Genomic DNA, 16,666 nt, shown 5'->3' with positions numbered 1-16,666 from the left:
ACATTCAACCAACCCCAAGTGTGTATGTAGTACTGTGATGTGCACTGCTGGAAAAAAGTCCTCGAGTAAGTGGACCCCCACTTTTCAAATCCACGTTGTCAAGGGTAACATGTATATAGACAAACAGTCTATCAGAGCCTCACAGTCCTCCGAGGACAGAGGCCGCCTGTGCAAAGATCCTGAGGTGGAGAGCTTTTGCCCTTTGTTCTTTGACAGTAAGCAAGGGATCAGCGTGGGCTTCCCTGGTGGCTCAGTGGTAAAGAACCCACCACCTGCCAATGCAGGAGACGCGGGTTCGATCCCTGGGTCAAGAAAATCCCCTGGAGAGGGAAATGACAACCCACTCCAGTCGTCTTGCCTGGGAAATCCCATGAACGGAGGAGCCTGGCGGGCTACAGTCCATGGGTTGCAAGAGAGTCTAGCTTGACTGAGTGACTGAACAGCGACAATGGATCAGCGTAGTTAGAGCAGGTTGGGGGGTGGGTCTGCAGGAGATGAGGTTTGGAGGTGGCAGGGGTCCATTTGAGGCCTTGTGGACCATGCTGAGGACTTGCCATTTCACTGTGAATGAGAGGAGAAGGTCTTAGTGGTTTTGAATAGAGGTGTGTTGTGGTCCTATTTACATCTTTAAAGGATCACTGGGACTGTGTAGGAAATAGACTGGGCTGGATGGCAAGCCTGGGAGATAGGGGTCAGTTACAGAGGTTGTGGCAACAGTGGTCCAGGCAGGTCTCCTGGTGCTTAGCAGGGTAGAGTGGGGGAGGGGGTGGTCGTCAGAGGGTGTGTCCTGTCTGTGTTGCAGGTGGAGCCAGGAGGAACCACATAGTGGAGTGAAAGTGGAGGGTGAGACTAAGCAGAGGTCAGGGGAGACTCCCCATATCTGGCTTCTGCTGCTGGTGGAGCTGGAGTCAGTAAAGAAATCAGGAGTTTGGTTTAGAATTCATGGAGTGTGAGATGCCTGTCGGGGGCGTGCAGGTGGCCAGGTCAGGTTGCCAGTTGCATGGGGCCGTATGGAATTCAGGGGAGGGGCCCGGACTCTCAAAGGAACCTTGGGAGCCATCAGCCACGGGTGGGTGGTGTTTCGAGCCGTGACCCCTGCTGAGGGAGAAGGCAGAGATCTCAGATCCAGACGTGAGGGTCCAGAGCACCTTGGGAGTTATGGGCCGAGAGGTTCATGGGAAACCAGCACTGAAGGAGCTCATGAGGGGTGGGGAGGCTGTTGTGAGGTCTGTGAGGTCCCTGAAGAAGCTGGGGGTAAGGCTGTCAGCTCCTGCTGACAGTTCAGGAGCATGGGGAGGGGGTTCCCGGTGAGGAAGGCTGGCTGTTCAGGTGGAATATGAGTGTGAACTCTGCCTACCAGGGGAAGGCAGCAAATGCTGTCATTCCCTGGAGCATTCTGTCATAAAGGGGAGCAAAGAGAGGCGGCAAAGCTGGAGGAAACGAGGATCCAGAAAGGTTCAATAGGTCACTGAGAACCTGAGCAAGGGTGAGGGGTGGAGGGTGTCAAGGTGGAGAGACCAATGTGGGAGGCAGGAGGCTGGGACAGAGTGGGGAGGGACGGAGGTTTGGAGGCTGCCGCTGTTTAAATCGTTCCTGAGGCCTGCTTCTTATAAATGATGATTTTAAAGAGGGTCGCTCCCAGGCTTTCTCGTTGCGGGTGATCGGAGCCCTGGTGTGGCCTGGCCCTGGGTGAGGAGCATCTGTGCTACACGCTGCAGTCAGCTGTGTTGTGAGGAATTGGGGGTCCCCACCTCCCTGAAGTCAACAGTGCTCCCCTCAGAAGTTCTCAGCGGACCTTCCAGGGCTGGGAGAGGTCCCTGCCCAGTGCTCCTCGTGTGTGTTCCTCTCCAGGTCCTGTGGCTGCTGTGAACGACACGTTCTGTCCTCCCCACCTCCTCTTTGTTCTTCCCCTTCCCGTCACCTGCCCGTGGTTTATTTGGTGTGGATCTATGACTTCAGGGATTCACAAACGTGAATGATTCTTTTATACTTGAGTAGTATTATTTGTGCATACCCCGGTGGCTCAGTGGCAAAGAATCCAGCTGTCAGTGCAGGAGACTTGAGACGAAGGTTTGATCCCTGGGTTGGGAAGATCCCCTGGAGTCGGGCATGGCAACCCACTCCAGTATTCTTGCCTGGAGAATCCCATGGACAGAGGAGCCTGGTGGACTACAGTTTATAGGGTTGCAAAAGAGTCGACGCAACTGAGCAACTGAGCTTGCATGCGTGCACAAGATATTGAATAAATATTGCAACACATTATATTGAGCAGAGACTAAACTTACTGGGAGAAAACCTTGTAGATATTAGGTATCTATGAAATGAAGTTACGAATTATTGCAGTGAAGTTCTGAAAGTTCTCGTTTTTATAAATGGGGAAAGTAAATTGTTTATGTTAAGATTTCATTTGCATCTCTAATTCCGGTATATCGTATTTAATTTGGGCTTTCTATTGTAGGTTTTTAAATGTCTTACTTGTTTTTTGTGTTTATCTACAAAACTTCCTTAATACTTCCCTCTGAAACGATCTTCACTTCCCATTTCACTTTATGAGTGCTCATTTCTTGTTAGACAGGTGGGGTGGTAGTTTAAACAGGGCTGACGCCAGATTTTAACAGTAGAGAATATCAGACTAGAGAGTCTTAGAGTTGGAAGCCATTACAGACCAGTTCCTCCACTTCTTCGTCTTGTAGACAGGAAGCTGAGGCATCTTGAGACAATCGGTCTTCACACTTGATAAAGCCCCCACAGAGAAAAATGCTCAAAACCAAGCCTAATAGTGAACCCACTAGTCCACCCTACTGTTCTTCCTTCAGATGATTTATCTTGAAAGAGCTGCCAGCACCCAGAGGAACACGGCCAGGTGAGCACCTGGCTAATGCCGGAGTATTTGGTGGGGGCACAGATCCTCATCAGCCCCCAGGGGGCTGACTGCCTTCAGGCCACCTGGGCCAGGGTGGCTCCATGGCTGCCCCAGCCTTAGCTGGATCCTTTCTGGTCAGGGGTAAATCCCTTCTGCATGTTGTTTCCTGTTTGCCTGCTCTCTCTAGGGATCAAGATAGTAACAGATACAAACACTTGTGAGTGAGATTGTTCCCAAGATAATTTCCATTTCTGTTTCCGAATGTGCTATAATAGCAAAAGAGAAAATCTTTAGGGTTCTTGAATTAGAGAAGTGGTCAGTGTTGGACTGGATGTTGGGCGATTATTACATTTTTGCAAGTACAGAGCTTATGATCCTAATACTTTCAAATAATGTTAAAATGCCATGAAAAACACCCCACTCCTTTGTTTGCTGATGTTCATCCATAAATACTGCTCAAACTTTACACCATCTCCTTGTGAATAATTACATTCTTATTCACACCCCTAAATTACATTTTAAAAGGGAATATCAATATAAATATTTATTATTTTAGACATAACTGATATTTTGTCATAAGTCATCTGAAGTTACGCATTTTCAAAAAAGTGATGTTTTTAAATACAGATAAGTTAAAATAGAAACAGATACACTCAGATGTTCATCATGATGTAACAGCATCTTTGTAGCGTGTTCAAATAGTTTCAAACAGGCAGAAGTATCTGAGAACTTTGAAGAAGGCTGCTCGACTGGATGTTGACATTAGGCGCAGGGTAGGTCACGCAGCAGTTTAAACTAAAGCTGCTTAGTTCAGAGGGTACTGCTGTTTTATCACCACATTTAAAAATCCGTTCCTCTTTTACTCCCTCAAACTGAGCTCAGGGATATAATGGATCCCATTATAGGTAAAAGGTCTGTGACTCAGCCATCGAGCTGCTCAAACTCTTGGCTGTTTTAATTGCCACCATTAAAGCTTTAGTACTTTTGTCTCATAAAAATAGATATCATCGATGTAAAATGTGTGCCTGTCGAAAATACATTGGTACCTCTGCCCTGGTGGTTAGCTAATCATCCTTCCGAGCTTCAGGCGAGTTAGGTTTTAGGCAGATGGGAACCTGACATAGATCACAGATTTGTTGAGATGGAGTCACTTAATTAAGAAAAGAATTCATGTAGTAATAAAGGGTAACATCTAGTTAGAAATATCCTCAGAAAAGAAGCTTGTTTTTGCTTTGGTTTGTGTTTTAAATGCATTTAACTGATGGACGGTGGATTTTTACTCAGCTCATTCTTGAACCCAAGAGAATAATGATGCTTTTCTGATTCTGATGCTAAAACTTCAACAATTCAAGGGAAATGTACCAGTCGCTCTTCCGACCCTGTTAGACACACCTGTGTACACTTAAGTGCAGTAATTGGTGGTGTTTCTCTGCCTGTCTTCTGCAAAGGGGCAGATATCAAGGTGGAAAGGGAGCTCCAAGAACACAGTGGGAGCCAAATGTTAAAATGTGAGAAGCGACTTTGTTCTGCTGCTTTCCCTCAATGTGGCCCCCAGTCACAGTCATTCATTATTCATACAGCCGTGCACAAACAAGGTAAAATGTCTCTGGAAGAGATCTGAAATGAGCACATCACGAGAAAGCTTCACCTCCTGCCCACTCTGTACATAGGGACCCCTCTGTAGTACAAATGGGAGCAAATAATTGGTGGGCAATTCATTGAGTTCTTTTCCCTCCTGCAGGTGTAATTGTGGAATCGTGTTTGGTTGAGAGAAAAAAAAGATCTTGACTGTAGAAGGGTCTCCATTCTGAACCAGCTCTAAAACTAAAACCTACCCACACAAAGCAATTGTGAGCTGATATACATAACCAGCCTTCTCTTCTTGCCCAGCTGTGTAGATTCAATTATAATAATTTTCTCAGTTGCATAACATTGCTGTTTGTTTATTACTGCGTTATTAGTCAGTGAATGAACCTCCCTCTTTTTGACCCCTCAGCAGTGTTTATAAAATACTTAATTGCTTTGGTATCTTCTGTTTCATGTGTAATTCCAGCTGGAAGGAGTCATGGGGACACAATCCCCTTTAAGTGTTAAACCGACTGTTCCTAAGGTGCAGGAAACTTTTCTGTTAAAATACACATCAGGAATCTTTAATATTGCTTGTAATGCAGTTTCTTTTCTTTTTTTCCCTTCTTTTTTAAAATTTGAACAAAGCGATTTAAAAAAAAAAAAAAAACTTCTCCCTGTGATGGTTTCAGTGCTGCTTGACTATCTCAGAGTGTCAGACTCCAGCCTGCCTGTAGCACCTACACCTTTCATTTCATCTGGGTTCTTCCTGTCGGAGTGGGTCCCACCTCTGTCTAGCTGGTACCTCACACACAGCTATCTGTGTCATTACGCCTTCCTCCTCTCTGAAGACACATCAACAGGAATGGGCTTCCCTGGTGGCGCAGATGGTAAAGTATCTGCCTGCAGTGCAGGAGGTCCAGGTTTGATCCCTGGATCGGGACAATCGCTGGAGAAGGGAATGGCTACCCACTCCAGGAGCCTGGCGGGCTACAGTCTGTGGGGTCGCAGAGTCAGATACAACTGAGCGATTTTCACAGGAATGGGTGAGCTGCAGTGATTAGACAGTTGGTGTAGTAGCTAAGATGTGGGCTCTGCAGAGAGGTGACCTGGCTTGAATCTTGACTCTTGTAACCAGCTTTTTGTGACTTTGGACAAGTCAAAAGTCACCTCTTTGTGTGCTTCAGTCCTCCCATTTATCAAATGGAGATAATTTCCCCAGGTGGTTGTGAGGCTGGAGTGGTGCTTGGCACAGGAGAGCTCAGTGTCAATGGGAGCCGAGCAGCATCACGAAGGGATGAACAAGTCCTGTTGTGTTATCTGTCCTCCTGTGGTCGGCAGGATGTCTACATGCAAGGGAGATCCGGGATGGGGAGGGGGAAAGACTGAAAAAAAATAAAGATGTGAGTGGCTGGGGATTTTAAGGTATGCATTGTTGCTGCATAACAAATCGCCACAGACTTTGTGGCTTCAGACAATACTGTGTTCTTATCCCCTGTTTCTGTGAGTCAGGATTTGAGCCCAGCTCAGCTGGCTCCTATGCTTGGGGCCTCTTCAGGCTACCATCAGGAGTCGGGATTGTGTTTACATCTGGAGTCTTGGCTGGGCAGGGATTGACTTCTGTGTCCACTGAGATTGTGGGCCGAATTCACTTTGGGTAGCTGTGTGACTCGGGTCCTCAGCCTGGGGTTGCCCTTGACCCCTGGAGGCTGCCCTTGGCTCCTGACCATGGTGGGTTCCTCCCAGCTGGCAGCAAGGAGTGTCTGGCCCTCAAGGGAGGACCCATACCCTCTTTACAAGCTTTCTGATTAAGTCAGGCCCCACCGAAGTCATCTCCCCTTTGAGTAACTCAAAGCCAACTGATTTGGGGTTTCTAATCGTACCTGCGAGTCCCTCTCAGCTTGGCCACGTCTGCTGGCCAGCAGCCATGGGTCTCCCTCGTGGCTAGCAGGTGGAGATTGTGGGGTCACCTTAGAATTCTGCCTCCTACAAGATGTGAACAATTTTTTTTTTAATAGAACCAAAGTAGTCTATCATTAAGCATTTATTGCCAACTAGATCTTTTGCTAGCCTCACAAGCTCTGAGTCCTGGAGAACTTACTGGGTGTAAACTAGCTTTATTACTGAGCTCCTTACAAATGGATTTTTTTTCCCCCTTAAAGACTGTTCTATTCACATTTCTACACAAACCCCTGGGATTGTTCTGTGTTGGGTAAAGACACCCTCTCCTTTCAGTCTATTGAGGTTTGACTTTTTAAGTTCATAGGAGCAGCATTGTAAGCTACCTTTAACACTGACCTTTTTAGGCTAGTAGAAGTCTATAAAGGGCAAGTGTGGAATGAATTGCTTTTCCAGAGCCAAACTCCATACATTCCCCCTTTCTAACTCAAGGATCAACTAACTTTAGGTATACCAGTGATAGCCAAAAAAAAGAAGAAGAAAACAACAATGAAAGTGTACAGTAAAAAAAAAAAACAAAAACCAAACGATTGAATTGAACTAAACTATTTTTGGTATGTAAATTTGGTCTTTGTCCATAGTGGCTTGAATAGGATCTATTTATGCAAAACATGTTCACCAGCCCGGAAGCACTGTTGTCCTGTGTTTTGCTGAGCCTGAGCCCTAGTAAGCTTGGTGGCTTCAGCTCTGGGTGTCTGCTGCCAAATTCAAGCATCCAGACAGCCTTTTGAGAACATTACAGACCTTAGAGATAACTGGAAATAAGGAAGAGGAACGCCCCTGTAACTAGGATTAGTTCTACAGATTCTCATTCTCTGGTGATTGTGGAGTGGAGGCTGTTAAGGGCAGGGTGCCCTGTGTAAGGTGGTGAAGGAAGAAACGGGAGGGAAAAGAGAGACAGTAGAGTTGACCTTGTTAAGGACCCCAAGCATATTAGTTATCTTTCCTGTTTTTACTTCTAGGAAGTAATGTCCAGTAACAGATAACACTTGAGGATTTACTGCTTTTAGGAAGCAAGACCTTTGGAACAAGAGGGTGAAAGTTTGGCCCTGTCTCAGATTCCTCTAATGGGGTCAGAGTTTGGGTTGCTTACTGGAAGTCAGAGACACTGTGATGTTGCAGACCCTGTTTCTTTTTGGTGGGGGGATGGTGCGGCAGCTGTGGGAGGAGAGTGGGTGTCATCCTTATGGGTGGGTGGGCGGGCCTGCTGCCTGCAGGGACTGTCCCCTTGTGTGCCGTCCAGGCGACCCAGGAAGTCACTCAACGGCTTTGAATCGTGTTGTGTTTGTGCTGGTTTCTGTCTCTCCCCTGCCCAGAGGAGTGAGGCTCTTCTCAACCCCTCTGCATCTCCCTTCTATTACAAGTGCTTTGGGGAAGGAGATTCTCAAGGTTAGGGGCATGGTCTGATGAGCGCACTGGCTCTTTGGTGAACTGACACATGTTAACACAACATTCAAGTCTTGTCTAAACAGCTAAGCTAATTTTCCCAGGCACTTGTGAAGCAATGGAGAAACAACAAAACAAAACAAAAGTTTGAAACTTTAACATCACTTTAACTCTGTGCCCTCAGTGTGTGTGTGTGTGTGATTTGGATGGGGCAAACATGTTGTCTCACTATATGCTTTTTAAATGTAAGGTGATTACTTGGTCTGGTGCTTTTTCTAAGCAGTAGAATTGACCTGTTACCCAACTGGCATGGTGGCCACAGAGCCGCACCCTCCGGCTGGCACCTCGCTCAGCCGCAGGGCGGCACCCAGCCCAGCGTGACAGTCTGGTCGCATGGACACGGAGAGAGGGCGGCGACAGGGAGGAACAGTGGCCAGACGCCCTGTTCTCCCGCACTGGAAGGGAGTGCACGCCACTCAGAACTTCTCAGACGCTTAGGAAGGGGGTCAGCATGGATGGAGTCTCTCCGCTGGGCTGTTGAGGTCCAGTTGACCGTAGAAACACCACAGCACAGCCTGTCACGCGTTACAGAGGCCAGTGACGCTGCCTGTGATGCAGTTTCACCCTTAGCACTGCAGGGTGGTCAGGATTCACTGAGTGATGGGAAGTTATTTAACACTGAATTTCACACGCCCAGTTGGTTCAACATTTTCATTGTTTTGGACTCTTCTCATTCAAAATGCACTTACAGTGTAGATGCTGTCAAAATGCCTTCGGATTATTTTTAAATGAGATACATCACAGTAACTAAATTTCTTTTTCAAGTCTAAAATTAATGATTCTGAGGGACACACTAAGATAAGTTATTATATTTTAAAATTAATTTTATTTAACTTATCTTCTCTGCATATATATATTATAATGGAAATTGTATAAGTCAGTTGATTATATGATTATACTAATGTCCCTGTTTTATTCCTACATATGACCATAATTGAGTAAGCAGTTTTCAGTGCATTTATATAAAATTGTATTTATTCATAGAGTCATATACTAGCTTTTAAAATATTTGGTAACCACTGCTTTAAGACAAGCCCTTTTTCTCTCTCACATTCCTCCCACAGAGGTGATGGATTTGCTCTGCTTTAGCTGCTTAAATCCAGAGTACATTTTAAAGAACATTTTTATTCAAGATATTCTTGGACAAAGAATGCCATGGTTAAATATCTGTATGGTACACTGTATCCCGTCCCTCTTCAGAGTGTAGTAAGGGTTTGAAGAGTTTTGCAGTAAAGAAAAATGCTTAACATTGTTTAACCCAGAATTCTCAAAACTCCCATGACTAGAGTCTTCTTTTCTCGGAACACTTTTTAAAATCCCAAACTTAGAAAAAAATTTTTCTATACTTTTTGCCTTCTCAAGTCATATGACCAACAAGTGTGACACTATTCATTTTTGTGTCTGTGTTCATAAAAGTGTTCATTTGATATTTTTTTCCCTAGAAATGTTCTTTTTAAATGAGCTGAATAAAACTAACTGGTATAGGAAAGGCTTGAGCTTGAGTCCCTGACTCTTGATAGCAAATTTGGTCCAACAGAAAATATTCCGATCCTTGATTCTTAAGATTGTTCCTGTCCTTGTAATTTTATATCAAAGGATGAAAGTTAAAAATTATTTCAGGTGACCATTCAGACTAATACCTGTTCATCTTGATCTCCTCTCCAACAGTTTTGAAAACTGTTGGAAAGTTTTGAAAGCTCCCTGTGAGGCATTTTTGTGTCTTTAGTCCACCACATCCTAGGCGTGGTTTGTTGCTCCAGCTGGTCCACTGAGGAAGGAGCCCCTGGCCAGTGTTTGCCTCCCTGAACCATGTTTTTACCTGGAAGCCTCCTTGGTGTCTGCTGGGTGATGTGCTCTGCCTTCCCTCAGCAGGCACCCAGGCTCCCTGGTTCACTGTTACAGCCTCAAATGTTTGTTGGATGAATAAGTGATTTGAGCACCAGGTATCACTGAGATGGTCTTTCTGTCAATGTCATTGACCAGAAAAAGATGTTTAAATCTCAGTGGAATTTACGAAACCTTTGCTAAATGCTCTGTTGAATCCTGGTACATTTAGACTGGAGATTGAGCTGTAGTGTTCATACCAGAATTCATTTTTAAGAGTGTGGAAGGACTGAGAGCCTGTGGAATACTGGAAAAGTAGAAGTGAAGAAAACCAGTAATGGGAACATGTCTCCAAAGCCATTTAAAAAATCTCCAACAACCAAATTGTACTTTTCAGTCTTTTTTCTTCCCCCTCTTGGCCACTCCATGTGGCTTGCAGTACCGCAGTTCCCTGACCAAGGATCAAACCTGTGCCCCTGCAGTGGAAGTGCACAGTCCTAACCACTGGACTGCCAGGGAAGTCCCTGTACTTTTTAGTCTTAAATGGCTACTTAATATTTGTATTTTTACAAGCCATTGCAATCATAGTTGAATGTTTTGAGCTTGCACCTGTTGTCACATGCAGCTCAGTTTTCCTGCCACTTCTCCCCATGGATCTCAGTTTCTCTGAGCACCCAAGTGCCTGCCTGCCTTCAGCCTACTTTGTGGGGCGGGATGTTTCCCCCGGAAGCGCTGTGTCTTCTCATCTAGTTGGTAGTATCTTCTGTTTATTATAAAGTAGCATTTTGATTTTATATGTATCGTGTCACTCGCTGAGTAGAATGTTTGCCCACAGACGTCCGATATTACTAATGGTGTTGGGTTTGCAGGGATCGTCTGTGTTGGAAACATTGCATGCTATTTACTGACTCATGGTCATCGGCCTTGAGAGCAAGTTGAGGCTTCAAGACTATAATTAAGAAAAAACATGGTTAAATAAGATAGGCTTTGAAGTCAAAAAATGGTGGTTCATGTTGGAGGGAAAACACGGCGGAGTTGGATGTAAAGTGTCTTCTTGGGGTTTTTTTTTTTGCCTACACTGAGTGGCATGTGGGATCTTGGTTTCCCGACCAGGGATTGAACCCAGAACCCAGGCTCCCTGCAGGGAAGTTCAGAATCTTAACCACGGTACCGACAGGGAAGTCCCTTGTGCATTTTTTTAACATTCTATTGAAGGTTCCTGAGCCTTTGGGGCCACCTTTGCTTAAAGGTAACAGAGGGGTTGGCCTTGCCTCCTTCACCCATCTCTTCTTTGGTTAAATTTACAGTCTGTTCAGCTGTTTTACATGAGGAAACTTGTTAATGTGTTTGCCTAATTTATATGTTTATGAAACATAGAGTTGATAAAAATGATCATCTTTAGTTTATGGTAATTTTTTTGGATAGCACACACCTTGGATGATTTTTATTTATTGTTCAAATATCAGTCACTCTGTTTCAGTTCCGAAAGCGCATGGCACAGTCCTCACAAGTTCCATAATTCTCCAACAGGCACATGGAACTATGATAGAAAATGCGTCAAGCAGGAAGTCCTAAAGGGTGTATTTCAAAATACCTTTGGTATCTAACATTCTCTGCATTTGCCCTAATAAATGAGAGGTTTTAGGAATGCCCTATATGGTGATATCAGATGTTAATGGCATTGATTACCTGTCAGGCAGTGGGAAATGATGGGAAAATGTCTGCTGTAAAATTAAATAGCATTAGAGAAGACTGTACCATGCGTTTGGGTTGGGGGGGTGGTGAGGGGGCTGGACCTGGGAGACTTTGTCAGGGTATTACTCTGAGCTCCAGGTTTTTTCCCCTGCATGATTAAGGCAGGCCATCTGTTCTTTGTTAAATGTTTACAAAAACAGCTTTTCTCTAAAAGATTTAAGGAGATGTGGGTCTGGTAAACACTATAATATTTCCGAGCACCTTTCCCACCCGACTTCAAGCAGTGTTCAAACAGAATTCTGCTGCCTATCAAACAGCCTTCATATCTTTTTTGTATTTGGTCTTTACATTCCCCCCTACCTCTTCTTACAGAAGATTAAATTTTTAAGGGATACTAATTTATGGCTTCATTTGTTACTGAAGGGAGCGTCCAAAATGATTTGTATGCTAAAGTGCAGATGAATTTTCCGACTTCTGGTATTATGTGTTATATGCTTTTTCTGACTCGCATCCGTGGAACAGGTATCTCTCATCAGAAGCTGGCATCTTGTTACCCGAGTTAATGCCATGCAGATTAGAAAAAGGTATACATACCCGGAATTAATTCACCATTCTAAGCTGTAAGCACTGTTTACTCAGAGACTTTCCTCTTTCTTTCCCCTTCCAGGAAATGCCTTGTCTTCCATTTCTGGACAAACAGCTTGTTCCAAATAAGTTTGATCTCCATGTGTCTTAGGAAAAGATCTGGCTTTTTCCATTGTATTTACATGAGGAAATAATATTTAACAATTAGTTCTACTCCAGCAACTTACATATAGTAAAACTGTTGAATCAGATCCCATTAATTCTCAGATAATAAAATTTAAAAAAGACTTTTAATTTTGTATTGGGGTATAGGTGATAAACAAACAATGTTGTGAGTTTCAGGTGAATAACAAAGGGACTCAGCCATAGACACCATTCTCTCCCAAACTCCCGTCCCATCCAGGCTGCCACATAGCATTGAGCAGAGTTCCCTGCGCTAAATAAATAGTAAGTCCTTGTTGGTTAACCATTTAAAATATAACAGTGTGTACATCTTCACCCCAAACTCCCGAACTATTCCTTCTCCCCATTCTTCTCCCCATCAACCGTAAGTTTATTCTCTAAGTCTGTGAGTCTCTCTTGTGTTTTGTAAATAAGTTCATTTGTATAATTTCTTTTTAGATCCTGCATATAAGGGATGTCATACAATATTTCTCCTCTGTCTGACTTACTTCACTCAGTATGATGATCTCAAGGTTCATCCGTGTTGCTGCGAATGCCAGCCATTGACCGTTTGGTTAGGTCCTCGGTTGGTGTTTGCTGAAAGCATTTGTTTGTTAGGGCAGGTGGGTGATGTTTCCCAGGACGTGCTCATTTTGTCACCGCTGGGCATGCCCTGCAGCTGCGTGCATCCCCACTCTTTTGCCCTGGCTCCACTCTCCTCCTGTGCATCCTTCAGGGTCTTCCCCTCTCTCCTGCAGGGTTTCCCCACTCTCCTTCAGGGTCTTCCCCTCTGTCCTTCAGGGTCTTCCCCTCTCAGCTCTGACCAAGAAACAGCAATATGTATTTGAAGATTTTCTAGTATCGTAGGATGTTGGAAGAGACTTTGGGATAAATGCTTCCTTTTGCCGAGGAAGAAAAAGTGGCATGATTCCCCCCAGATAATATACCTCATGGCAGGGTTCGGATTAGAATGTTCTCTCTCATCTCACAACTCTAACCCTGGCTCTTTCTCTTACACCAGCGCAGCTGTAGAACTGAATGTAGGCTCTTCGAGTACTGTAGTAGCTTTGAGTGGGAACAGAACAACCAGTTTCTTTCCTGGCAGTGGTTTCTTTTCTTTGAATTTTTGGAGGGTCACTGAACACTGGAAAGAAAGTGAAGCTTGCAGTACCTTTCCTATGAGGAGGATGCCTCTGAGTGAGGTTTCAGGAGCCAGGCAGAAGAGCACTGGATTTAGTAGGAAACCTAGATTCAGATGACACCTCGAGCCCCCCCACCCTTGTGGCCTCGGGTAGCCACCCGGCCTCCTCAAATTCTACTTCTTTTCTGAAAAACAGGGGTAAATGATCATATTTTGGTTGTATTGGAATCTGAATTGCAGTCTGAGCTCCTCTTACATCCTCTGCAGACCTGGCCTCTCTGGTGGCTCCTCTCTTGGGGATCGTGTGGGCGGGCACAGGCTCCAGTTCTGTCACTTGCCTCTGTAGCTGTTGGACACATGCATCACATGAGTGCCTCTGTGTCCACAGAGAGCTCTCCAGGCTGGCGCAGGGATCGAACGGTGTCCCAGACTACAGTGCTTACCTAGCACAGGCCCACCGTGTGGTAGGAGTTTTCTGTGCACACTTGTGCCTGTTACTACTGTTGCTCTTTATATTATAGTTACTATCCAGTGTCTGGAGAAGCATATGAAAAAGGTAGAAAATGAATGACGCTTGCAGATGCAACATTTTCAAGGATTGCGTTGAAATGTAAAGGCGCATTAGATGTCATAGTTCACAGTGGAGACAGGTTGTCCTCTATCCCTGTTGTTAGCATCCTGTCCCAGGTGTTGGTATTCTCCACCATATTTATGACCATCTCTGGATACGGTTCTGCTGCTGCTGCTGCTGCTGCTAAGTCGCGTCAGTCATGTCTGACTCTTCGCGAACCCATAGACGGCAGCCCACCAGGCTCCACCGTCCCTGGGATTCTCTAGGCAAGAACACTGGAGTGGGTTGCCATTTCCTTCTCCAATGCATGAAAGTGAAAAGTGAAAGTGAAGTCACTCAGTCATGTCGGACTCTTCGCGACCCCATGGACTGCAGCCCACCAGGCTCTTCTGTCCATAGGGTTTTCCAGGCAAGAGTCCTGGAGTGGGGTGCCATCGCCTTCTCCAGGATACGGTCCTAGAGGATGTCAAAAATCTTCAAGTCATGTCAGATTGACTGTTTGGGGGGGATCTCTTTCTTTCTGCCTCCGCCTCCCTTCTTCCCTCCCTTCCTCTGTGTGAGATTTGGAAATGTAAAGCTTTAATAACTTAATAAAAACATTATCTGCCTTTCCTATCAGTACCAGAAACCTAACCAACCCAAAGTCATTAAGCTGGTATGTGTGTGCTTAGTTGCTCAGTTGTGTTCGACTCTTGAGACCCTATAGACTGTAGCCTGCCAGGCTCCTCTGTCCATGGGTTTCTCCAAGCAAGAATACTGGAGTGAGTTGCCATTTCCTTCTCCAGGGGATCTTCCCAAACCAGGAATTGAACCTGGGTCTCCTGCAAAGGCAGATTCTTTACCAACTGAACTATGAGGGAAGCCCTGTCCGCATATAGGCTGGCATATATGCTTTTAATTTGACATTTGAGTGTCATTTAAATTAGAAATGACTTGTACTGTATAAGATTTGTGTGTTTATACTCGGACTTCAAACTTTCACAGTATTTGATTCTTACAGTGCTCAGTTTGCCTGCTGTTTTTAAAAGTGACTTGATTATCCATCTTTAATTTCCCGTTCCTATATGGGGAAAATTCCACTTGAATTCCATCTTTGTGGCTTAGCTTTTGCTGCTGTTTCATCCTTCCTCAGTTCCTACACAGGTGCTAAGGACATGGAAGATGTCTTTAAATTGAATGAGAAATTTTCTTTCTCCTGAACAGATTTTTTTTTTTTTAACTGTATTACTAAGTTGCTCTCTTTAACTCTATTCATTTAAAAGCTTTCTTGTTGAAGAAATCTATTTTTTTGGATGAGACAAAATGATAAGTTTCACAACTGTATAGTGGGTGAAGTTTGCTACCTTGAGTATAGAGTAAGTTTGAGAACTATCAGCACTAACTTTCAGTTCCTTTCTAAACTACGAAGAATGATAAACTAATTTCAATTCCTATTTGTGTCTCTTAGCATTCTCCATCGGAGCCCTTTCTAGAGAAACCAGTGCCGGATATGACTCAGGTTAGTGGGCCGAACGCTCAGCTAGTGAAGAGTGATGATTACCTGCCGTCGATAGAACAGCAGCCACAGCAAAAGAAGAAGAAAAAGAAGAACAACCACATTGTTGCAGAGGATCCCAGTAAAAACTTTGGTAAAGATGACTTCCCTGGTGGGGTTGATAACCAAGAACTAAACAGGAACTCACTAGACGGGTCCCAAGAAGAGAAAAAGAAAAAGAAAAGGCCGAAGGCAAAAAAAGATCCCAAGGAACCGAAAGAACCCAAGGAGAAAAAAGAGCCCAAGGAACCCAAGACCCCGAAAGCCCCTAAGATTCCCAAAGAGCCAAAGGAAAAGAAAGTAAAAACTGCCACGCCAAAACCCAAATCCAGCAAAAAGTCAAGGTAGGCTGCGGGCAGAAACACCCGCCACCAAATAGTAGAGACACAAGCACCAAACAGTTACAACCTATGGAATTGGGGGGAGAGGGGCAGCTCAAGGGTGGGGGTCACTCTGATTTTTGTCCTCACTGTTAAGCTTCTTTCTCTCACACCCAAACTAGCAAGTGAAGGTGTTAACGCATTGTAAAATTTAGGACTCCCATTATTATGAGTTGTTGATTTGGGTGGTAGATTTTTAGAAATGTTGCTGGGTGAAGAATAGTTTCTTATTTAAAATCACTGTCTTATATTTTTGTGAAAACCTGGCGTTTAACAAATAGAACCAGGTTACCAGCATAATTGTTTGTAAGCTTAGACCACCAACCTCATTTTCAGCGGCAATGCCAAACCGGGTAAGAAGGATTATAGAAGCCAGGGGAGTCACTATATTTCAGCAGGCTTTTCAGTCCTGCTTCCCAGAAGTTGAAACAGGAGAATTAATTCTCCCCATTTGGCAGGCAGAGTGAGCCTTCCAGGGGCAGGGTAGAGATCCTAGCGGGCGACGTGGGACAAATCAAAGAGCAGTTACCCATTAGATATGCCTTGGATAAGACCATGTAGTTTAGGTTCTAGGGGAAAAACCTCCTACATGCCCTCCTTCCCCTCCGTACTTCCCCCACCGACTCTCTGACCCCCCAGGAGGCATATTTATTCAGTAAGAAAAACTGAGAGGAAAAGACATTGAAGACTAATTTTTTTCATTTGTACTGAACATTTCTTACAACTGTTCTGAACCAGTTCCAAACATCTGAATCTATTTTTCAGAATATGGCTCATGTTATAAAATATAGTTTCCAGATGGAAGTATGGTCAGACTTGGTTACTCCGAACCTGTTTGCAAAACTCGTGTAGAAAGCACGCACCCCCCATAACCCCCCACGTGTGAATGTGCACGTGTGTGGCGCTCATGTGTAGTCAGCCCTGAGGTTGATAGCGCTGG

The 16,666-nt window shown here is 44.6% G+C and overlaps 1 protein-coding gene across 5 annotated transcripts in view; it reads left to right on the top strand.

Moving 5' to 3' along the window:
* The window catches only part of CHD7 (chromodomain helicase DNA binding protein 7), a 190,802-nt gene that overhangs the window by 88,794 nt on the left and 85,342 nt on the right, over positions 1 to 16,666 (top strand). For all 5 annotated transcript variants that reach the window (XM_086336878.1, XM_086336875.1, XM_086336876.1 and 2 more), the window contains one exon: positions 15,260 to 15,690. In XM_086336878.1, coding sequence (XP_086193004.1) covers positions 15,260 to 15,690 — 431 coding nt within the window. The remainder of the gene's footprint in view (positions 1 to 15,259; positions 15,691 to 16,666) is intronic.

The sequence above is a fragment of the Bos grunniens genome, chromosome 14, assembly GCF_055505025.1.
Source record: "Bos grunniens cultivar Pamir isolate PY7600 chromosome 14, Bosgru_T2T1.0, whole genome shotgun sequence".
Classification (NCBI taxonomy): domain Eukaryota; kingdom Metazoa; phylum Chordata; class Mammalia; order Artiodactyla; family Bovidae; genus Bos; species Bos grunniens.
This window is presented reverse-complemented; position numbering and strand designations above follow the sequence as displayed.